General features: G+C 38.1%; 2 protein-coding genes across 2 annotated transcripts in view; both read left to right on the top strand.

Annotated features, from left to right (window-relative positions):
- pdgfrb (platelet-derived growth factor receptor, beta polypeptide) overlaps positions 1-10179 on the top strand; it is a 29619-nt gene extending 19440 nt beyond the window's left edge. Inside the window, exons 15-24 of the mRNA XM_053324023.1 lie at positions 182-292; positions 1475-1631; positions 1821-1987; positions 2510-2622; positions 2954-3076; positions 4480-4591; positions 5663-5762; positions 5857-5962; positions 7103-7380; positions 9379-10179. Coding sequence (XP_053179998.1) covers positions 182-292; positions 1475-1631; positions 1821-1987; positions 2510-2622; positions 2954-3076; positions 4480-4591; positions 5663-5762; positions 5857-5962; positions 7103-7380; positions 9379-9523 — 1412 coding nt within the window. The 3' untranslated portion in view covers positions 9524-10179. The remainder of the gene's footprint in view (positions 1-181; positions 293-1474; positions 1632-1820; positions 1988-2509; positions 2623-2953; positions 3077-4479; positions 4592-5662; positions 5763-5856; positions 5963-7102; positions 7381-9378) is intronic.
- A 1229-nt stretch (positions 10180-11408) lies between these two features.
- csf1ra (colony stimulating factor 1 receptor, a) lies at positions 11409-22879 on the top strand. Its single transcript, XM_053324209.1, has 22 exons — positions 11409-11547; positions 11838-11960; positions 14314-14589; positions 14778-15065; positions 15169-15305; positions 15392-15557; positions 15637-15838; positions 16157-16272; positions 16426-16537; positions 16668-16867; positions 17214-17305; positions 17442-17568; positions 17769-17873; positions 18082-18192; positions 18371-18533; positions 18627-18709; positions 18812-18915; positions 19238-19360; positions 19456-19567; positions 19652-19751; positions 20786-20897; positions 21325-22879. Exons 2-22 carry the CDS (start codon positions 11909-11911, stop codon positions 21469-21471), a joined length of 2928 nt encoding a protein of 975 aa, XP_053180184.1. The 5' UTR covers positions 11409-11547; positions 11838-11908; the 3' UTR covers positions 21472-22879.
- Positions 22880-23977: the final 1098 nt, after the last annotated feature.

Genomic DNA, 23977 nt, shown 5'->3' with positions numbered 1-23977 from the left:
TTGCAATTTAAAAGCTTTTAATGTGAATCAGTAAAGCAGGAAATGTTGGGTTTGCATTTTGGGTCAACACACTCTTTTGGAATGTAAATAATGTAAACCTACTCTAGTGAAGTTCCCAGACTAAAAATATGGAGCTGGAACTGAGCATAACACATCTATTTCTCTTTCTGTCTTTATCCAGCCACAGCCAGGAGGAGTGAGACTCAGGCTTTGATGTCAGAGTTGAAGATCATGAGTCACCTGGGTCCTCACCTCAACATTGTGAACTTGCTGGGAGCTTGCACCAAACATGGTGGGTACCAATCCAATCCAATCCACATTTATATAGCATGATTTTGACAAACACAAGGTTTTCCAAAGTGCTGCACAACAAGATCAAACACAATAATTAGATAACACAATAGAAGCACAATAAAAAGTAAACAATAGAAAGATAGAAAGATATGAACATAGCATTATATTTTGTTTACATAATAACAGTCCCTGAAATCAGTGGAGAGGAGTATAAAAAAGGAGGAGAGTGTTTTCTTCACAGGAAACACATTTTATTGTTCAGTTGGCTTGACATATGGAAGCTCATAGATGAATCTCTATTTCTTTTGTACTTTGAATCATGAAACATTCACCATCAAAATTACTTGCTGCTATGGCAGGAAAAGAAAATGTAATACTCACCGAATTCTGACCTCCTACAGAGAGTATGTGATGTGTTTCCAAGATAAAATTGCATGTAATGCTTTTTATATTAGATTATGCAGGTTTGCATAAAGTAGTGAATGTTGGAACTCACTTCAAAGTTACAAAGTGCAGAGTTGTTATATTTGTGCAATTATTTTGACAATTAAACACACTGCACTGTTTCAGAATGTCAGCCAAAAATATGAACAAATGCCCACAGTTCATGGTGTATAAAATAGATTTTGTCTGTCTTGTAACATTTTGTTGAACTGCTGCTCTATAAATGTCATTTAGACTGAAACACTTAGTTCTTTGTTCCATCAAGTGATAAATGTCTGCCCTACATCAGGCATCTATGCATGATCCAAATCTTTAATTACATTTTTTAAAAACCTTTTTATTAATCACTGTGGTGGTAATGTCATTTATACATTTAATAGCAGCGCTAGTAAAAGTTATTTGTATTTTACAAAACCCTGTTTAATAATGAAGTCTTTCATTTTATTTAAAAAAAGAACATCTTGAATAAAAACAAGTGTATAACTAAGGTATTCAAAAATCATAACATAACATACTGAAATGCATGACTTATGACATTAATTGACAAATCTTGAATATTTAATAAAATGTAAACACATTTAATTGTTAATAATGAACCCTCTTATTGTTTTAATTATTGTAAAGGCTTTCCTAAATATTAGAATCGAGAGAACCATTACTTTTCCTTTTTTTGTCTGTTTTTGGCCATTGCTAAATTTAATTTAATTTTCCTCTGTCCTTGTAATCCACCAATTAGGTCCTCTATATCTGGTGACTGAGTACTGTCGTTATGGTGACCTAGTGGATTACCTGCATAGAAACAAGCACACCTTCTTGCAGTACTACGCAGAGAAGAACCAAGATGACGGCGGCCTCATCTCAGCCGGAAGTACTCCACTCAGCCAAAGGAAAGGGTGAGAAGAACAAATAAGACACAACTGTACAAAGAAACATTTTGTACAGCATATGTCGGGGGAATCTCTCTGCTGTCACATACCAACAGATTTCTTTTGGATATAAAGCTTTATATGATAAGGGACCGTGAATAAATATGGATTTAGGTCAGTACATTCCATGTTTTCACACTCTGTGTATCTCTGCAGCTATGTGTCATTTGGAAGTGAGAGTGATGGAGGATACATGGATATGAGTAAAGATGAACCCTCAGTCTACGTGCCCATGCAGGAGCAAATAGACTCCATCAAGTATGCAGACATCCAGCCCTCTCCATATGAGTCTCCCTACCAGCAGGACGTCTACCAGGAACAAGGTTTGTTGTGTGTCATTGTTGATGTAAGTCTGTAGACTCTCTCGAGTGTTGACAATAATTAATTTTCCGGTGTTATGAATGAAAATACGTGTGAAGAATTTTGCATGGTGAGCCCAAGAAACAAAGCGGGATAAGATCAACTCAATGTACACTATAATCTAAAGCCAACCAATAACCATCTGCCTGCAAAACATGTGGTCACTAAGGAGAAACTCTGGAAAAATCTACATTTATGTGTGGAAAATACCATTTTTAATCATTGAGCTGGACATAGCCAAATTCATGAATTGATTAATTGTTTTAGCTTCATAAATCAATAATACAGTTTTCTTTTTGATCAAAGAGCGGAGAGAATGTACAGACAAATGTTGGAGCATATAAAGGGCATGAGCTTCATTTCAGTCCATGCAGTCACAGGACAGCTGGATTTTCCCCAACAACAAGACAATGTCTTGATTCATGAGTCGCACCTCACCATCTCCTCTTCTCCTGATTGTTGTCTCACCTTGTCATCATGTTTAGTTGGCGATAGATTGGACCTGGTCATCAGCGACTCTTCCACTCTCACCTATGACGATCTGTTGGGCTTCAGCTACCAAGTGGCAAAGGGGATGGAGTTCCTCGCCTCCAAGAATGTAAGATAATTAAAATATCAAATCTGTAGATTCAGCAAATTTGTTTCCATTCAAAGGAAAAGTTACACAATTTAAGAAATACCCTTACTTGCTGTCTTGCCACGGTTAAATGAGAATATACCACTTCTCACTCAACAGGAGACAGTTAGCTCAGTGTAGCATAAAGTCAAGAAACAGGTGGAAACATATGTTTGCAAAGGTTAAAAAAAATCTAGTAACAGGACTTAAACTAAAGCTTACAAATTAACACAAGGACAAAGCCAAGAAGTAGTTATACCATTCCTTGAATAACAGGTGTGATTTAATTTTGTTTAACTTTATTCCCTAACAGTGCGTCCATCGTGATCTTGCTGCTAGGAATGTCTTGATCTGTGAGGGCAAACTGGTGAAGATCTGCGACTTTGGCCTGGCCAGAGACATCATGCATGATTCCAACTACATCTCTAAAGGCAGCGTGAGTAGCAGTCATGCAAAGATCAAGGATTAATAAACAGTAATAAGTTGTATGGTAGCTCTTTGACCATGATTTGAGTTGATTGTCTGATTAGATTTAGCTCTTGTTCTTGTTGAGTTTGAATGACAAAAGAAAATAAGGTAATGTATCAATCTACTAAAGGAAGGGCTCTCTGTATGTATGTCCTTTGTGTATATCAAGAACCATTCATCTGATTAATGGTATATGGCTCGCGACCCATGGTAGTGCAGTGTCGAATTTGGTGCAATTGGATACGGGGTACGCCTAATGTTAATAAACTTTGACTATACCAACGACTAGTGAGCCACTCCACTCTGTGCAGTGGTACGGCAGAGCTTCAGTGCTCTGCAAACTGACTCCAGTGTGTCATGAAGAGACCAGACATGAGTTGGTAGAAAAGTACTCTAAAAAGAAAATAGACGGCAAAAACAGAGCTTTTAATAAAGAATGGACATGCTTACCCAGTGTCTAGACAGAAAGTGAAGTGTCAGCAGCATGTTAAGTGGAGCAGCACCAGCAGCAGCCATGGACTGTATAAAAATAATGGACATAGACACTGTGACATCACCCTTTGGTTTGTGGACTCGTGTTTAGAAGCCTTGAGTTTTGACGTTTCTTTCTTTCATTTCTTCTTTCTTTGGAGATGAAGATAGTATTTGTCACTGGAAATGTTACAAAAAGCAGGTTGACAGGCTGAAGTGAAAAAGGTGATATTAATTAACAAAAATATAAAGAAACAGGCAAAACAAAAACAAACTCAATCTGCAGCATAGTATTTTACTAACTGGAACACACCACCTGTTCAGGAAAGTATGGTGGTGAGCTACACAGACACTAGGCTTTCAAAGTATGCAGAACACCACACAATTATAAGCACTGGATTCTTATGTTACTGCTGACAATAACAATCTACCTTAAGCACACAAACAGTTCAACCAAACGTCATTTACTTCAGAACAGTTTTACCGTTCATTTTTCCACATCCTAACAATGACCAGTCCTTCACTGCAAAGCTGTATCCACTGCCCACAACTGAGCTAAAAGATAAACCAAAAATATCAGCCAGTGTATTCACTTAATAAAAGACCGTGATCAAAAACTGAATGGAAACACTGACGGAAAATAATAATGATTTAACGTGCCAAACCATGATAATGTTGATGAACAGGGCCTAGTGAAACGGGAGAGGAGCAGCTTGTGTCATAGATGATTGTTTTAAGTGTATCATAGATAAATATACAGAAAAAAGGGTCCATGGAGCTACAGTGTTTGCAATAAATAAATAAATAAATACCCTGCAGACTGGACTGTTATAACCCTGTAGACAATCTCACTTTAAAAATTCAACTTTCTCACATGGAGTGTGTTTTTCCTTCATTCAGACCTTCCTGCCCCTGAAGTGGATGGCACCAGAAAGTATTTTCCATAATTTGTACACAACCTTGAGCGATGTGTGGTCATATGGCATCCTTCTTTGGGAAATTTTCACACTGGGTGAGTCTAAACACACAGATGCACACAAACACAAACACACACACAGACACATACGCCCTAACCCTAACCACTACTTGCCTAACCCTTCCTTATCCTAACCTTAACCAATGACCTAAAGATCAGCTTTTGTCCAATGGAGGACATACATTTTTGTCCCCAGTTGGACTGACCATCCCCAATCAACTGGTCTTCAGTCTGACATATGTCCCCTTAAGTAGACTAAGTCAGAAACGTACACACATACACACACACATACATGCAAAAAGAAGCCAGAACTCAAAGTCAAAAGAGGGATGGCTCATGTAGGTCACACTGAACCTAACAAGCTTCACCTTTTTTATTAGTTTCGCTTCATGAAGTCAACACTCCTGGACTCCTCCTTTACTCCTCTTGCAGATTAGGAATTACAAAAAAACAAGTTTGCAGGAGTATAAAACGACAAGAAAATGAAAGTATGAAACAAGGCTATAGCAAATTTCAAATTCCATGTCTGATTGCAAGTGCTAACCAGTTTGTTTGAAGACTCATATGAGGTCTAAATCTTATTAGGCACAGTCAAGCTTTGAAATCAGTATTTCCTTGCTGAGGGTATTGTGAGCTTATTTTTTTTAAAAACCCTCTTCCCACGATTTTTTGAAACTACCATGAAAACAAAGGGGACAGTTTATAGCATATGCACCGTAAGCCTGAGTGGTTGCAAACAAACTCACAATCCAGCCTCTGTAAGCGATAACCAAAGATTCTCTGTGCTTCCCGGCCTCAGTCTGACATTCATTGGACTTTTCAGACCCATCTTGCTCTCCGATCTGGGTCAGCACGACAATTTCATTGCACAACAAATGGGATTCAAATGATCATTCAGTGCCATTCTTATTGGAAAATAAATAAAATTGATTTAACATCTTTAATGTTTTGTTATTTCTATGAAGGAATCGTTTTTAATATGCATGAGCTCACACGCCTTGTTCAGTTAAGATTTACTTTAGATGTTGACTAAGTTCAGGTTTCCAGTCTGTACATGGTGTCAGACCATTAGATTAGCTTCTAAATGACCTGAGATGCTTTCTGCAGGTGGGACCCCCTATCCTGATCTGCCCATGAATGAGTTGTTCTACAGTGCTTTGAAGAGAGGCTACCGAATGACCAAACCTGCCCACGCCTCCGATGAAGTGTGAGTGTCGCCTCAGTTGATATCACCTCTCCAAGAACTCTGACATGTACATTACGATTGAGAAATGAACTTAATTATGTTGTTTGTGTTGCAGCTACGACATCATGAAGAAGTGCTGGGATGAGAAGTTTGAGAAGAGGCCTGAGTTCTCCTTTCTTGTGAACAGTGTGGGGAATATGCTGACAGAGAGCTATAAAAAGGTGATGCTTCAGCTCTCTCATTTAAACTATACCGCATCTATACTGAGTATTCATGACCTTTAAATGCTACTTCATTTAGGCGTGATGTTATCCCATTCATTAAGTTATCCATATACTCACTAATTCACTTGCTCACAGTTAGCTTATCTGCCTCCTAGTGGCTGATTAGAGACCTGTAATCATAGAGACATATAGAGAGTATATTTACTCCGTCTCTATGATTACAGTACTGTATAAGTATGATTTTAAGGCCCGTGTGCTTAGTATTTCCATTTTCTGCTACTTCATTCTTCCACTTAACTACATTTCAGATTGAAACATTGTACTTTTGATACTGCTAAATGTATTTGACAGTTGTAGTTCTTTGCAGGTTCGCAAAGGTTTATACCAATCAATGAATAATGATGCATATTTATAGATTAAACCTCTCAATAGTACATACAATTGTTAGTTCCAACTGCCATATTAATATGTATAAGAGTATTATTACATTATTTCAATAGTAATGAGAATCCAATGATATAATATAAATAATAATATATTACTCTTAATGGAGCCACTTTTTATTGATACTTGAAGTATATTTATAATACAGAAGTACTCTTAGAAACTGTGAGTAAAACTTTGAGTACAGGAATCATAAGGGAGTATTTTTACACTTTTTATACTGATATTCCTAGTTTTACTTAAATAAAAGATATGAGTAATTGCTCTTTTTATTTATTTATAATAATAAAAATATTATCAACAACTGTACATATTTTTACAGTGTGATATATACTTAAAGGATATGAGCTTGATGCTAATTGTCTATGATGCACTTGTACTTCTTAGATAACTTTTTTGTATTGAATTTTTAAATAGAAAGTATACAATGTAGGTATACATGTAAGTTACAGTATAACAGTAGTACAACACATACTTATAATTGTTGAATAAAAGTCATTAAGTACAACAATTTAGATGCACAACATTCACATAAAGTTTTCTTTTGAAATTAAGATATAAGAATATACAATCAGTAAAACTGAAAGGAAATCAGAAAACCTGAATAATAAAGTAGATAAAATAAACTGCTATATTAGCTGTGATGTAAAATGTTTGATGTTCATCAATCAAACTATTGTCTCCTCACAACAGAGATACAGCCAAGTCAACGATAACTTCCTGAAGAGTGACCATCCGGCAGTCGCCCGCACCAAGCCCCAACTCTCCTCACCGTTTCCCATTGCCAACCCAGCTTTTGGCTCCCCCTCGCCCATCACCTTCCCTGTGGATCCCTACAATCAGAGCTCCAGCCCTGGAGACTTCAGACAAGAGGCAGACACTCAGGAAATCATAACTTCATACAACGAGTACATCATCCCCATCCCAGACCCTAAGCCGGAGGAGGCTTATACAGAGGAAAGCCCTGCAAGGTATAGAACCACTGAAAAGATGCTTACCAATGCCTACAAATGCTGGGGTTGCAAGAAATATGAGGATGTATTTGCTTAACAAGACCATTTTTTTCCACCACACACCCACACATCCAGATGTTGAGTGAGACAATAACTGTATTATGGACTGAGGCATGAAGACATGTTTTTATAGAGTATATAAACACGCAGCAAAGTAAAAATGTCTTTGAAGGCCAAACCAATTTTTTTGGTATTTAATTCCCTTATTAGATAGCACCAATAAAGAGACGACAGGAATAGGGAGAGAGAGAGAGAGAGAGAGAGAGAGAGAGAGAGAGAGAGAGAGAGAGAGAGAGAGAGAGAGAGAGAGAGAGAGAGAGAGAGAGAGAGAGAGAGAGAGAGAGAGAGAGAGAGAGAGAGAGAGAGAGAGAGAGAGAGAGGGAGAGAGAGAGAGAGAGAGAGAGAGAGAGAGGTCCCAATCCCCACATACATTTTTGTAAAGCAAATTTCAAGCATATTCACATACAGTATATAATCAAATAGATGTTTTTTCATAATCCATAATTAACACAGATGTAGTTGTTTATAAACCCTGCTAGTCAGATTGAAAGTGATGAATGTGTTTTAGATTTCGGCACCACAGTGATTCTTTTGGGTACATCTGGATCACAGATTGTACCTTTAACATTATGGTTTGGATTTGATGTCTTTGGCCCCTTTGTGAAAGAAAACAGAGCAGCACTGTTGTCCAGGACCACAGACTGATATCCATGAATAGCTCATGGACACATCAGGCTGCATCTTAATGTCCCCTACATGGGCCAGTCATTAATAAGCTTATTCAACAATCATCCCTCTAATTTTCTTTAAGGATTTTTAAAGTTATAGCTAGAGCTGAAACCATTAATTAAGTAATTGAGTAATAGTAATTCATCAGCAATTATTCTGATAATCAACTAATTGTTAAAGCTTTTTTTGGTGAAAATGTTTAATTGTTGTTTTTTGTTGATTTGCTGCATTTGTTAATCTTATGTGATCATTAACTGAACCTCTGGGTTTTATATTTTAATAGGTCAAAATAAGAAATTTAAAGGTGAACTTTTTATTTATTTATTTTAGACTAAATGATTTACCGGAGTAAATTGACAAAATGACGACCAACAATAAAAATGAACATCAATTGCAGTTATGGCTTTCTGAGTAAGAAAAAAAAGGTTTTGTTACTTCCATGAAAGGCAATTTATTTAAGTCTTTTAAAACTCTTTTAGGAAGAAGTAAGCAGATGCTGCTTAATATCCTAAAGAAGTAAGAAGTACTGCTATACATTACTAGGACAAAAACATCAAATGATCATAGCTGCAAATTCATTCATCCCACTAATTTAGTGCAAGTGCAAAAATATACACAAGTGCAACAGATACACATGAAGAACTCAACATTTAAGTTTCACTGACAGACTTCCACTGAGCACCTAGTCCAGACTTAAGTGTGTGCTTGAGTGTGTAAAGTATTGTATATGTTCACTACGTATTTTCCACAGAGCAGGCAAGTGCACATTTTCTGATGGCATTTTACACATGTCAACATTTCAACACGCCTCTGAAGTGTAACAAAGTACATGAGAGCTAGTCACAGTAAACTCTATACAAGCAACTGTATTGGAAAAACTTTTCTAAGCCTTTATTTATATAGCGCATTTCATACACAATGGTAACTCAATGTGCTTTACATAAAACAGAAAAACATGTTATTTGAGAAACATTAAAACATACAATTAAACCCCCCACCCTCCACACCACACACTAATAATAAAAACAAAGTACAGACAAATAGAAAGAGAGAAATAAAATGCTAGAATAGAGCATTAAATATAAGATTGCAGCATAAAATAATAATTGTAATCCAAATGTGTTTTGTGATGAAAAATTGAGAAAAGATGACAAGATCAGTACCAGACATTAGTGTCTGTTCGTGACTCATACGTGACTAAGTGCAGCTTTGTTTCCCTGAACTCAGCTCTCTGGCTCTGGAGGAGACAGACTCCATGTCGCAGGACACGACTGACACCCTTCCAGAAGAGGACAGACTGGAGGAGACCAGCGAGAGAGACGCTCTGCTGGGCTCTTCTGGGACACCTGAGGTAGAAGACAGCTTCCTGTAGCCACATGTAGGATCCTTGTGAATATTTTCTGGGGCTTTTTTGTAAACACTCCTGAAAAAAAGGGAACATGACTAAACTAGAATGTAGCAAAATTGAGACTGAGCAGGCAATCTTTGTATGTCCACTAAGCACTCTAAATGTTTTACCCTTTTTTGCCCTCTATGTACCTCTGATACAGAACAATTAAAAATAATGAGCATGATGCTATCCAATCAGTGTTGGAAACTTGCCAGGATATTAATACGGTACTCTTCTTCTAGATTCAGTTTATTATAAGCACAGATGTCTGATACAATGTTTTTAGATGTGCTTCATTTAGCTGTATGTTGGTTTTTTGGTTCTTTTTGTTAAAGAATAAAAAGCAGTGTTCACGAATGGTATTATAGTGAGAAGTGGGTACTTTTTTTGGGTGTTTTTTTGTAAACTAGAGTGAATATGACAGGAGTTTGAGTTTAAAAGGTATGAGTTTTTATATAAAAAAAACAATAAAAAACAAAAACCATAAAGAAATATACTCATAAAAACAAAACACCATCCAGACAGGAACTAAATCAACACAGCCTCCTTGTATATGCAATTTTTTTTCATTTTTTGTTTAGTTTTTTTTTCCAAAAACATGAAATGCAGACAGATTCTACATGCACTGTTTTAATATGAGACATGGCGCCTTTGTAGTACAGGTTTCTTTTGTGAGAACAGTATGATTTTTTTTTTTTTTATCTTCTGTGAATTTTGAATATCATATTGATTTTTGAACTGGCTTAATTCATAGTTATGTGCCCAATTTGCACTTTATGTAGAAGAACGTGGATATTCATGTTAAAGATATATATGTACACTATGTTAAAAATAACATGCAAATTAGAATCACTGAGGACTTCATGATATGTGTATGTGTTAAATATTCATGATATGTGTGTATGTTACAGTGAATATGACACCAAGTTTCTGTGATGACTCTTAAGTGACAAATATTACTTACAGCGTATCACTGCCTGAGCACAAGATGGCACAAATGAGTGCCTTTGTATAGATTGGATAGGACAGATTTTTGTCTTGCAGCTACTGTATTGTTGCTTGCTAATGCGAAGGGCTACTGTTGTCAAAAAAACCTAGATAGCCATATGTGTACATGTACCTAAAAATTACACTTTCTGTTTTCTGTTGCATTGTATAACATTCACTTACACAATGTCTACTTTGAACACTTTAGACACACAAATTCCAAGTATTTCTTATTGCAATTTTAAATGCACAAGATCACTGTAAGCTATGGTACCAAAGCTCAACTTTATGTTGACCAATGTATTTTTATATGTGTCCTTTTGTATGTTGTAAATGTGACAATAAACATGTATTATCGTATTATGGAAATGATTAATCTTTTATGATGACAATACTAAAATAAAACAAATAAAAATACTAATTATGGTGGAAAAGAGTTCCTAAAGTCCCACTAATATCAAATTAAATGATTGTCTTACAGACAGTGATGTCCAGCTGAATCTTCATATAACTTCGTCTCAGCACCAGTCCTTTCCACCATACCTATAATGACTTTTCTCACTCTGCACTGTCATATCTCCCTTCTCTGATTTCTTTGTCAGATTTCTAAGAGTCCTTTGATTTTCCTCCCATCTCCCACGCGTCCACACTTTCCCGGCTAGAAAAGCCTGGCAGCCATGGTTCAGCAGTGAAGGAGGTGATTAGTCTCACCTCCATGGATGTCTTAGGAGAATTGCTCCTTTCTGTGGCAAATTGGCACTGACTCATTAATTTGTTGAGCTTGATATGCTGATCCGCCTCTCCGCACACTCGGCTCCCCCCACCTTCCACTTGCTGTCTGAAAGATTGCATGTTTGCTGTGTGACTTCTGTCTAAGAGACTGTAAACAAGCAGAAGGGAGAAGAAGGGCAGAGGCAAACAGAAAGGGAAGAGGGGACTCTTTTGTCGGCTCTGGATGCTGGAAACATCAAACTCAGGGAAGTTATTATACCCCTCTGTTAAGCTGAATACAACTGCAGGTGAGTACATTTAAAATAAATGAATGATGCTTCCACACTGCGTGATGATTCAATGTAGTGTGTAGGTGTAGTTTATTTATTAGTTTTATTAATTCTTTAAGTGTAAAAATGGAGGACTTCCTCAAAGTGAGTCATACATTTCCTGAATTCAACATACACAAACCAAGACAACAATATAGCAGAATAGATTCAACACTGCTCTGACCACTCAGAAAAGAGAAGCCAGTGAGGGACATGACAGATAGCACGTGTTTGATGCGGTTTTCTCATTTCTCTCTCCTACATTACAGAGAGAAAGCAGAGTGTTTGGTAGCTCTCAAACACATCAAGACTCAAACTGCAGGTTTGAAGTTGATCCAGGATGCAGTCCTGGCTCACGCTGCTGCTGGGGGTTGTGGCCTCTGCTGCTTCAGGTAAGGCATTGTCAAATTCTGGCTATTAAATATGCAGCTGCAGCGTAGTTAGTGTCTTTTCTTTTCACTCTGGTTTTTTCTTTGCCTAATTTTGTAGTAGAATCTGACTTTAAAGTGTAATAAATAATCTGAAACCAAATGCAAATGACGATGAGCTAAAGCCAAAATAATATATGAGTGAACTATTTTAGCATTTTCAAAGGACAGGCAATATGTGGTTTCAAAGTTTTTTCAAAAGATTTTTAATTTGTTTAATTTTGGATTAAATCTGAATGTTAAAGTAAATTAAATTGCAGTAACTTTTTTAAAATTATAAATATTATTTGCACTTCACCTCACCAATTATTCATACACTCTAACACTCTAAAAATATCTGTATAAACTCTATGATTAATATTGGACGTTTCATGGCATAAAACTCGTGGTCATTGCTGCTGAGAAGAAAAAATGCTGCATCTGACTCTATTGTGCTGAGTGAGCAGGACAATCATCTGCAACGTTGTTTGTTTTTTTGGGTGTTGGGTGTTTGGGGGGCTAGTTCAGATCATCTCAGCTGCTAGCAGTCTATGGCGAGTGGATTGTGACCATGGATGCGTAGAGAAAAGTGGATACAGCGTTAGAGGCAGGGTCCAGAATGGGGATAAAATTATTAAATCATGCCGCTCTTCTAGACATTTGAGTCATTGAGTTGTGACACTCAAAAAAAAGAAAGAAAAAGAATTACAGATGTTTCTTTTACCATGTAAGTTCATCAGAAAAAGTTTTTTTGGGCTCCAATACCATCACGTGACGGACCCGAAAGTTGTAATTATACACTTTGGTTGCTATGTCCAATTGGCTTCAAAGCTTGGGGCTCTTCCTGGAGGCTTGATGGTGTCACCATTACCTACATGTGACATTTACTTACTATCATCTTTTGCACATTACATGCACATTACTGCTGTGTTCACGGCAAATAACAAATACATTTACAAATGCAAACTTTACATACACACTGCATTTGGGGACATTTACTCTTAGTTTTAATGATTATTTTGATGGTTACTGCATTAAAACTATTTTTGGGTTGTATGTAAGTGATTTAATTTATAAAACATATTTTTAAAAAACCCATAAAAAAACAGCCTAAATCTTAACTCAACCCTTCTTACCACAGCACCATATAGTCTACCCCCAAAGTCAGCTGCATGCATTGTAATTACTTTTAATGTTATTCTTATGTAAACCACACCTTGAGTTACAATGTATCTAATGGCAACCAGATGACATACAAATTAAAAGCCCCTCAACATTATATACAGTAATCTAGATTTTGAATGCCACATACTGTATATGACTGTGTATTTGCATTTGAGAACATAAAAGCATCTGTTGTTTGGTTTAATTATGGCTGAATTGATTAGCTTTTCTTTCTGTTGAAAAACTGTATGATGTGTAATTGGTGGTCATTTTGAGGTTGGATGAATAGTACATTTAGATGATTGAAGAGGGGCTGACTGCAGTGCTCGGTCAGGATATTCTGAACTGAAATACTGATTGAAACTACATTACAAGGCTTGAAACTACATCTCTCTACATTATTTTGTGCACTGTAGTGAATAGAAAATGCTGAACATGGAGTCTCAGTTCTGCTTCAGACTTTTAAAACAAACTGTTCAAAAACCTACAAGGAAACTATTATGACCGCAAGTGCTCCATTAAATGAGCAACACTAGCAAGTTGAGAAGAAAGGTCTTCTCAGTCTCTCGAATAACTTTAAGAAATAAAACAGAAGCTGTCCAAACCCCACATAAAGCTTAGATGTAATGATGTGTCAAGTTGAGGTACATAAGCTTCCAATTTCTCAACAAAGTCATAAAAGAGAGCACTGTTCTTCATAACTAAAAATCTTTTCCCTTAGGGGTCCGTGTCTTTTTAGCCTTTTCTCCCTCAAGGATGTCTGCTTTTTCGGTACAGACAATATTACTCCCTTTTCATGACTATAATTCTTGAATGTGTATTAATGTGCATCTCTCATTTCTAGCAGCACAACAGTAACAGTTATTTACAGTTTTTCCATATTCTAACCTCAGTCTCAAGATAGCAAGACTGTAAAAAGCAGAAGTGAGAAGGACAGAGGGATGTTTTTTAGGTCCAAGTCTTCAATCTGTTTCCTGAATTCACCAGAATATTTCCAAAATAAATCTGAATCCCAAAGCAGATGAGACAGCTCTGAATTATCTTAATATGACCAAAACAACAACAAGAACTTTGGCAATAAAGTCTATTTTGACTAATTGCTCTCACACTTTTCTTGCAATGTGTTTTGTGTTAATACATGTATTCTATCATTCATATTTTCATTTCTTCTCAGTGGAATGGAGGCGTCCAGTGATCAAGTTCAACTCTAAAGTGGTGGGTCCTGAGGTGGTGGTCAAACCTGGAACTCCTCTGGATCTGAGGTGTGAGGGTGATGGGCCTGTTAACTGGCAAACAAGACTTTCCAAACATAGGCGCTATGTGTCCAAGGGCAATGGGAACATCCGCACCTTAAAGGTGGAGCGTCCTTCTGCAGAATTCACTGGAACATACAAGTGTGTTTACACACAGCATCGTGAGCTGACCTCCTCAGTGCATGTGTACGTAAAAGGTGAGCTCGGAGAAAAGAGAGTCCTACTGTTTTGTGTACAGAACAGAGGGACAACCTTCCTAATGTTGTTTTGTAAGTGCTTGGGTGGATCATTGTTCACACTGGTTGTACCGTTCTGTTCGTAGATTTTATAAAAACTCAAATTATTCCAGTGATCTATAGATGCTCTCAATTCTCTTCTCCACCAGATCCAAATCGTGTTTTCTGGACCAGCAGCACATCTCTGCAGGTGGTGAAAAAGGAGGGTGAGTTTTACATGCTGCCCTGCCTTCTGACTGACCCATCAGCCACAGACCTGGGCCTCCGTATGGACAACGGCACCACTGTACCACCAGGAATGAACTTCACTGTCGACCGACACCGTGGTATTCTCATCCACAGCCTCCACCCCAGTTTCAATGCAGATTATGTCTGCACAGCCAGGGTCAATGGAGTGGAGAGGACCTCCAAGGCCTTTTCCATCAATGTCATTCAGAGTGAGACAATTTGATTGTTAGGAATAATTGATTACAACAGTCATCAAGTTGAGTGATATGTGCATCCAGTTTGACACTCATATATGATTTTCTCTTTCTCTAGAGCTTCGTTTCCCTCCATATGTCTTCTTGGAGACAGATGAGTATGTGCGCATTGTTGGGGAAGAGCTCAAGATTCGCTGCACCACACACAATCCCAACTTCAACTACAACGTCACCTGGAAATATGCCACCAAATCGGTCAGTGTGAGGAATTCTGGGAGTCCTCTCTTGACCATGACAATATTCATCATTTTAACAGTTCTTTTTCCTCATATTGTTTTCAGAAACCAACTGTAGAGGAAAGGGTTCGCTCCAGTGGAGAAAACCGGCTGGACATACAGAGCATACTGACCATCCCCGCTGTGGACCTCGCAGACACGGGGAACATTTCCTGCATCGGCACTAATGAAGCAGGGGTCAATAGTTCAACCACATACCTGCTGGTTGTAGGTGAGCCACAGACAAAGACTGTCATGATTGATTCATTCAAGAATTGATCATTTCTAACAAACTTTATTCTCATGAACAGATAAGCCATACATCCGACTGCTGCCACAGCTGTCTCCAAAGCTAGCCCACCAGGGTCTTTCAGTTGAGGTGAACGAAGGGGAAGATCTGGAGCTTAGTGTGCTCATAGAGGCATACCCTCACATTACAGAGCACAGATGGCACACCCCAACATCTCCCAACACGTCAACGCAGGAGCAAAAGTTCATCCGATACAACAACAGGTACAATGCAGTCTCATGTTTCAGCTGCTTACTTAAAAAAAACAATAAAATGTACTACAGGAAGAGGAAGTTACTCTGGATTTGAAATCTGCTGTCAGTGCATATTGGGTGAATTTGACAGGGAACATTAAGGTCATTATATTTCCTCAGGTCATGAAACTGTTGCTAGAGGGAAGAGCAGTGTTCTTTTTTTATTGTGGCGATGATGCATAGGAAGCGTCTGAATTCAAACCACAGAATTAGTCACTTCACATTTTGTAGACATTCCTCTTTTCCTCTGTTTAAAGACCCTTTATGTTTTGTGTTTCCCACCATCAGATACCACGCTACTCTGCAGCTGAAGCGAATGAATGCCCAGGAACAGGGCCAGTACACCTTCTACGCCAGAAGTGACTTGGCAAATGCATCCATCACATTCCAAGTCCAAATGTATCGTAAGTGGTATATTCAACACAAATCAAAGCAGTAAACACATTCATAGTGGTGCAGTGTAATTAGGTTTTTCTTGAATAAAAGGAACATTTCTTCTTACTAACCAGATAATTGATGTTGGTCTTTCTTTTCCCTATTTTTACCCTCACTGGTAGAGAGGCCTGTTGCTGTGGTGAGATGGGAAAACATAACAACTCTGACTTGCACTTCATTTGGCTATCCTGCCCCCAGAATCATTTGGTACCAGTGTTTTGGAATACGGCCCACGTAAGTATTACTGCATAGGGGGCTGTGACCGCACGTACAATTTTACAGCAAACAAGGGTGTAAAAGTTTAGTAGTGTTCATGTAAGAGTGTGTGCCTTCGTCTGACCGCATATTTGTTTCAATGAGGCAGGTGCAATGAAAACACCACAGGGATGCAGATGGCCATTCCCCTCCAAGCTCCAACGGTGGAGGTCCAGAGGGAGGAGTATGGGGCTGTGGAGGTGGAGAGTGTCCTCACCGTGGGGCCATCCAACCGGAGGATGACAGTCGAGTGTGTGGCCTTTAACCTCGTTGGCATCAGCAGCGACACGTTTGCCATGGAGGTTTCTGGTCAGTATTGGATAATTGTTCACTTTCAGGATCTGATCACAGTTGTTATTGTACGGTTACATGGATGGAGCTCAAACCAAATCTAATATCTGGCTTATAAAATGATGTTCTCATGGTCAGCTGCTCCCTTTCTTTGGAAGCTGAATATGTTGTAAAACTGTGCAACTCTATTTTATGTATAGATGTATTTGCAGCCATTTTAATACATTTTATATATTTTCTGCAAATGCAGACAAATATCTACACAAATTTCCAAGAGAGACATTAGATAAATGATCTTGCATAGTACACAGTCAGTCTATGAGTTAAATTATGTAGTAATACTTATCTTTCTGTAATTGCACAGACAAACTCTTCACTTCCACCTTGACTGGAGCAGCAGGCATTCTGGCCATCCTCCTTGTGCTTTTGGTTTTTCTGTTTTACAAATATAAGCAGGTAAAGCACACTTTCATTGCAAAAGTAACCACTATATACATTGTGGTAGTACAAATTATATTTATATTTATATATTTATGACATCCAAATAAAGACATTGGTTGATACAGTGTTTTCTCTATATTTTAATCTTCAGAAACCAAGGTATGAGATTCGTTGGAAGATCATTGAGGCAAGAGATGGAAACAATTACACCTTCATCGACCCCACTCAGCTGCCTTACAACGAAAAGTGGGAGTTCCCACGAGATAAGCTCAAACTTGGTGTGCATCATAGTTTTCCTAAATTGATTCAAATGCACGTAAATGTTCACATTTTGAATTACCTGCCATTTTTAGTAATTATAAATTTATTATATATAGAAATGAATAGAATATTAGAATATAAGATATCCATACAATAATAAGTAATAACAACTAGAAATGAAAATGTAATTACTTTCTCAAATTTTCCATCCATCCAGGAAAGATTCTGGGTGCTGGAGCTTTTGGGAAGGTCGTTGAGGCCACAGCCTTCGGTCTGGGAAAGGAAGACAATGTGATGCGTGTGGCTGTGAAAATGTTAAAAGGTAAGACGATGTTAAGATCTTCGATTGAACAGAGAGAACATTGTTTGCATGAGCGAGTCAGAGTGACTGGCAAATCTGAAAATGTTCCAGATAACGTGAATAATATGTCTGATTTAGGCATCACTTAGTTTAAAATCCTAAAACATTTGTTTCACATGATCAGGTAGGATGATGGTATGATGACAGTCAGTGTTGTCTGTCCCTGCAGCAAGTGCCCATTCAGATGAGAGGGAAGCTCTGATGTCAGAACTGAAGATCTTGAGCCACCTGGGACACCACGAGAACATTGTCAATCTACTGGGAGCCTGCACCTATGGAGGTAAGCATTTAGTTTTCCTGTATTTTGTTTGGTAAAACTCTCATAAAACGAAAAAAAAATGTGTATATGAAATTTCTCAGTCATGCTGGTCATGGAAAATGTAGTGTAAAGAATCCATTTGCATGTAAACACGTTTTCTTTGTTCAGAGGGTCATAGCATAGTGTGTTTCCTCATCAGGACCGGTGCTTGTGATCACGGAGTACTGCATCCTTGGTGACCTCCTGAACTTCCTTCGCCAGAAGGCAGAGACATTCGTGAACTTTGTTATGAACATGCCAGATATCATGGAGAAGTCGAATGACTACAAGAACGTCTGTAATCAGAAACAGTTCATTAGGAGGTAAATCACAAAAAATATGAAGTCTGAAACATCCACTCAATGTTGTCTGTCTCTTCTGACATCCTGCTCTATCTTTTTCTTTTCATCCAACAGTGACAGCGGGATCTCTAGTGCGTCCTCGAGCAGCTACTTAGAGATGAGACCCAGCCAACTTCCAAACATAGAATCAACTCGAGGTAAAATGCTTTTTGACTCAATCTCAGTTGAATTTACACAAATGCATTCAGTATGCAGAAGCGTGCTAATGAAAAGCGTTCTTTGTGTGATTCATTTCCCAGAATCTGTGTGTGAGGAGACTGGCGAATGGCCGCTGGACCTTGATGATTTGCTGAGGTTTTCCTTTCAAGTGGCTCAAGGACTTGACTTTCTGGCTGCCAAAAATGTGAGTGGTATCATCAGTATAAGGATACAAGTGCACTGACATCTAAAATGTGAAACACTGCAGCAGCTACTGTCCCTAGAGAGTAGACCATCAAGTTTCAGAAAAAGGCAACCACATTGTATGAAAAAATGTTGCGTTTTATAAATGAAGGGTGTGAAATCTGTTCATAGGGGGGTGATGAGGGGTATTTCCCATCACATTCTTCAACATTCACTTTGCATTTGATCATAATTTTTCACACCACATCAAGACGCACTCCATCTACAGATGTTATTGTCTTTTATGGTGCATGACCATACACAAACTGTGCGCCTGTGTGCAGTGTATTCACAGAGACGTGGCTGCTAGGAATGTTCTCTTGACCGACCACCGAGTCGCCAAGATTTGTGACTTTGGCTTGGCGCGTGACATCATGAATGACTCCAACTACGTGGTGAAGGGCAATGTAAGTAACATGTCAAAAAATCAACTAGCTATACCGTTGTTAGATGAACAATTACCTCACATTAGCTTTTTGTCCTTTTGGCTTTGTTTTTGAAGGCGCGTCTGCCAGTGAAGTGGATGGCCCCAGAGAGTATTTTTGAATGTGTGTACACCATCCAGAGTGATGTCTGGTCCTATGGCATCCTCCTGTGGGAGATCTTCTCTCTAGGTGAAAAGATAAACCCAATGTTGCCTACATTTACTCATATTTGTTCCATCATTTGCTCTCTAAAATAACATCCTTCTCTATCAGGTAAGAGTCCTTACCCCAGCATGGCTGTGGACTCGAGGTTCTACAAGATGGTGAAACGTGGATACCAGATGTCTCAACCAGACTTTGCTCCACCTGAGATGTAAGCTTCATACTTGAATAACGTAAAGCCTGGTGCATACAAAGGATGTTTTTTGCCCACATCCCTTTTGTGAACATTGTATGTGTACCAGCCAATGTTAATACTCTAGTTAGTGTCACCTGATTATCAGTTGAGTTTTACTAGAGTATCAAGTGACTCTCAGCTGGGTTTGTACAGTTGAGTCAATAGTAATAGGTGCCTTATTATCAGGCATTCAACTCATCAGATTAGTGGTATTAATGCTAGCAGCTGCTAACATGTAGTAACCAATAACTGTTTAAATTGATATAAGTATTAGCAATGCCTGAATTATAAAGATAGCTCATCCTAAATTGACTTTAACACTGTGCAGTTCAAATAGCATGCTTCCCAAATGTTCATCATGACTGAACAAAGATCCCTTTTTTCTTTGCCAGTCTTCCACCCTATCTGACATCTGAAATAACTGACACATGAGGTAACCTCATGAAGTACTTCCATTATTCCTCTTTTTAATTTACTTGCTTTGGGTTATCTTTTAACCCCAAACTCAAAACTTAACAAGCCACCAAAATGAGAAAATAAAGAGGGTGTTTTTCCCAATATCTCAGAGGGCCCTAACATCTGTGTGTGCTGATTTGGCGTGGCTGTCACACCACCCGGAATAACTGTGCTGTGGAAACGGAGAGGGACTAAATCTGAGTCAGGGCCCAATCATCTGTTGTTCTGCTGTGAGTCAGGCCTCAGTTCTGCCTGTTAGCCACATGATCTCAAAGCTAGGAACCCATGTAACTGCTATTTCACGGCAGCAAAATGAGACTGGAGGGGCAGGGGTTCTTATGAACAAGTCTCTCTTATTAAACTGCGTCACCACCTCCACCACCGCCTTTCCTTATTTGTCAAATTTGGTTTTTACACCACAAAGTTGAAGCAGTTTTTAGTGAAATACAGTGGAATGTAAATGCCTGAAAATTCAGCAAACAATGAAGGCACTCTGTCTTAAACAGATCTGTTTACTGTCAGCTTTACTCAAGCATGTTTCACGTCTGTTTCAGCTACATGATCATGAAAATGTGCTGGAATCTGGAGCCGACAGAGCGTCCAACTTTCAGCAAGATCAGTCAGATGATAGAAAGACTACTTGGGGACCAACCTGAGCAGGAGCAGGTGAGTTGTACTGTATGCGGCAAGCTATAAAAGTTTGAGTCTGGCTTTGCCAAAACTATCTAAGGAATCAAACATGTGATTCTTCAGCAAATATGTCCTCAGGAAACCTTCTTTTTTCCACTTAATTCTTCTGAAGAGACAACACAGGTTTAGTTGTACTGACAAACCCATTAAATTAATTTTCTTTTCTTTTCTTTTTTTTCAGATAAAATCTTATTTGGGTGTTCAAAAAAAAATATATATATACTTAAGTGATTCTGTCACTAAAAACAGAAAAATCCTCTGCTACATATTAGATGAATGCCATCAAATGATGCTTGAATTAAAGGATTATTTCACTCATCACACCATTGTATCAAGACAGAACAGATAGAGATTTTGGCTGTCTTGGATCAAATTTCACCATCCTAATTGTGCTTCTCCACAGCTAATTTACCAGAATGTGCAGCAGCAGGTCACAGAGGGTGAAGTGTGTGATGAGCCCAAGCTCTGCGATGGCCCCTGTGACCAGTCTTGTGACCATGAGGAAGAGGAGCAGCCTCTGATGAAGACCAACAACTATCAGTTTTGTTGAAAGCTGTCCTTACCAATCAATCAATAAAGCAATCACACATTAAAACAACAACAACAACAACAACAACAGAAGCATGGGATCAGCTATAGTTCATGGCTAAAGAGCCACAGCTTCTACTGCCGGACAGTTGCGGAGAATCGACTTCACAGCTATTTTTTGCCTGCCGTGCCTTCTTGCCAGACAGACAAGCAGCTGCAGCAAGCATGTGACTTGCTTCTTTGCAGACCATGACTAGAAATTGCCACGTCTAACACAGACTGCAAGGCATGAAAGGAGGAAACATGTCAACAAACCACACAAGCATCCAAAGCTGTATGCCTACCCTTTCCTTAACTACTTACTCCCTATGTGGACTGTTTATCATTACTTCCATTTGAGGTATCTGTATGATTCGCCAGAAATAATCTGCTACAGTATATCAAGAGGAGTTTGTTTGTTTTATTATATATTGTACACTATGTTTATTATAGTTTTTTTTTATTACCCTCCTTGAAAATGAATGTCATGTTTGTCAGCAGGTTCAGTTCCTTTTCATCAATTCCGAGCATATAAGGTTTTTCTCAGAGGAAGCAAACCCAGCAGTCAAAAACAATGAATCTGAAACTAAGTGAGCAACTCATATTTATGTGCTGTAACCAAGTTATGTTTTATTTTCTGATCATCTTAATTCAGAATCCTAACAGTGTTTTTTCCCCCCCTGGTTTAAATTAAATTGACCATGGTCAAGGCAAAGAATCATCATGTTGTTTTCCTCTCTGCGCTTTTGGTTATAGCTGTATTTCTTGTGACACACTTACAGTATGTGTCAGTTGGCGGTGGCAACATGTGATTGTTCCACTTCAATCTAATTAATTATCCAGTGTTCCGTGTGATTTAGGAGCAGGGAATAGGCTACAAGTGAGCTGAGCAGGGAAATCTGTGGACCAGTTATGGATCAAATGAACAATGTTTTACAATGTGAACGTTTTTTTTTTTTTTTTGTTTTCTTTGTTTGTTTGTTTTGCGTAGCACAATTTAATCTTTTCATTTCCTGTAGCATTAGACGAATGTTAAGATGTAAGCTTCACTGATGTCTGTTATGTAGCAGTCAGCCTACACTGCCAACTGTATGAAAATGTTAGAATAAGATATAAGCTACGTGAGAGATAAAGACTGCAAATATATGCGACTTCAGGCATTTCAAATGTGCTTGCATCTGAGTGAAATGTGAGTGAGATGTCTAATAATGTATATATCTCATGATGTAAATCAAGAATTATCTTTATTTTCGCTGAAATGTTGTAGAGTAGTAAATCAGTGTTTCATACATGTGTTGTGTGTTTCCGTGCAAATGAGACAATCAATGCAAAAGCTGCACATTAAATCACTGTAAAACTGCAGAGGCGTTGAATAAAGCTTTACCATTGAAGCTCCAGAGTCTAATGTGAAGTTTATATGAATACATCCTGCTGCATTTTGATGTGAGACATGAGTGTGGTGGCCTTGATGTTCTCTCCTTACTTCCTATTTTCTATTGGATATTGTCCAATCTGCATTTCCTCTGGTTAATTTCCCACAGTATCTGTCATCATTGCACAACTCTAAAGTTTTTTTGGGGAAGTATTCATCACACCACTGAGACTACAGAAAATCTAAAGGCTTTTCCTCCTTTGTGCAGTTTTAGCTAGAATAATATTGCTTTTTTTATTAGCTCATGTCTCTTAAACACTTGTTTTTATTTAATGAGAAGTAAATTCAGTCTCTGTTCCAGTGTCTACCAAGAAACTGAATTATTGAATTTGAGTAAAGTATAACATTCCCGTCAGTGCTGAGTCCTACTCTACTCTTTCCCTTTTTTCTGTCCTGTTTCACTTCATCTTAAAATATGTTTGTCCAAAGAAAGATCCCTAAGCATTTCTTAGCAACAGCACAGTCTTGGGCTTCGTGTTGATGTTTGTCTTCAATATGCTGGTTGTTCTGGTCCGAAACATTGCATTTTATTAGATAAGTAATGTGCAGCTCCATAACGAACTCCGTGAAAAAATGAAAGGTCTGTGTTGAATAGTTAAAAAAGACTGATAGAGTCAATTCAGTTAATTTAACCTGTGTGATAAAGCCAAGAATATCCTCCCTCATGTCAAACAAGTGGAAGGCATTATTAGTTAAGTGTTGGGTATCAAAGGTTTCAGGTCATTGTGACAAATGTTACAATTCAGTCTTAAAATATCAATATAGTGACATATAACCAGTATTTTAAGCTAGCTGGTCCAGCTTGTGCTGAGCCTTACTTTACATTTTTGGGTATTTTCAACTGTGTAATATTTCCCTTTGACACAGTTTACGCTCAATTCCTGTAAATCCGCAATCCCAATGACATTGCTTGCGGCACCTCTACAATTAGAGGTACTGTTAAAAATGTTGTTTTTTATTGCAGAGTCCAAGCTTAAAAAAGACAGACAAAAAACAGAGTGGAAATGGAAATAAAAGGAATAGTGTTAATGTTAGCATATCAGCCAATATAACTAGC

The sequence above is a fragment of the Scomber japonicus genome, chromosome 8, assembly GCF_027409825.1.
Source record: "Scomber japonicus isolate fScoJap1 chromosome 8, fScoJap1.pri, whole genome shotgun sequence".
In the NCBI taxonomy this organism is placed as follows: domain Eukaryota; kingdom Metazoa; phylum Chordata; class Actinopteri; order Scombriformes; family Scombridae; genus Scomber; species Scomber japonicus.
This window is presented reverse-complemented; position numbering and strand designations above follow the sequence as displayed.

Coding starts and splice junctions, on each gene's coding strand:
- csf1ra (XM_053324209.1), top strand. CDS start 11,909: ATGCAGTCCTGGCTCACGCTGCTGCTGGGGGTTGTGGCCTCTGCTGCT. Junction 14,590..14,777: donor AGTGCATGTGTACGTAAAAG/GTGAGCTCGGAG, acceptor CTTCTCCACCAG/ATCCAAATCGTGTTTTCTGG. Junction 16,868..17,213: donor GTTTGCCATGGAGGTTTCTG/GTCAGTATTGGA, acceptor GTAATTGCACAG/ACAAACTCTTCACTTCCACC.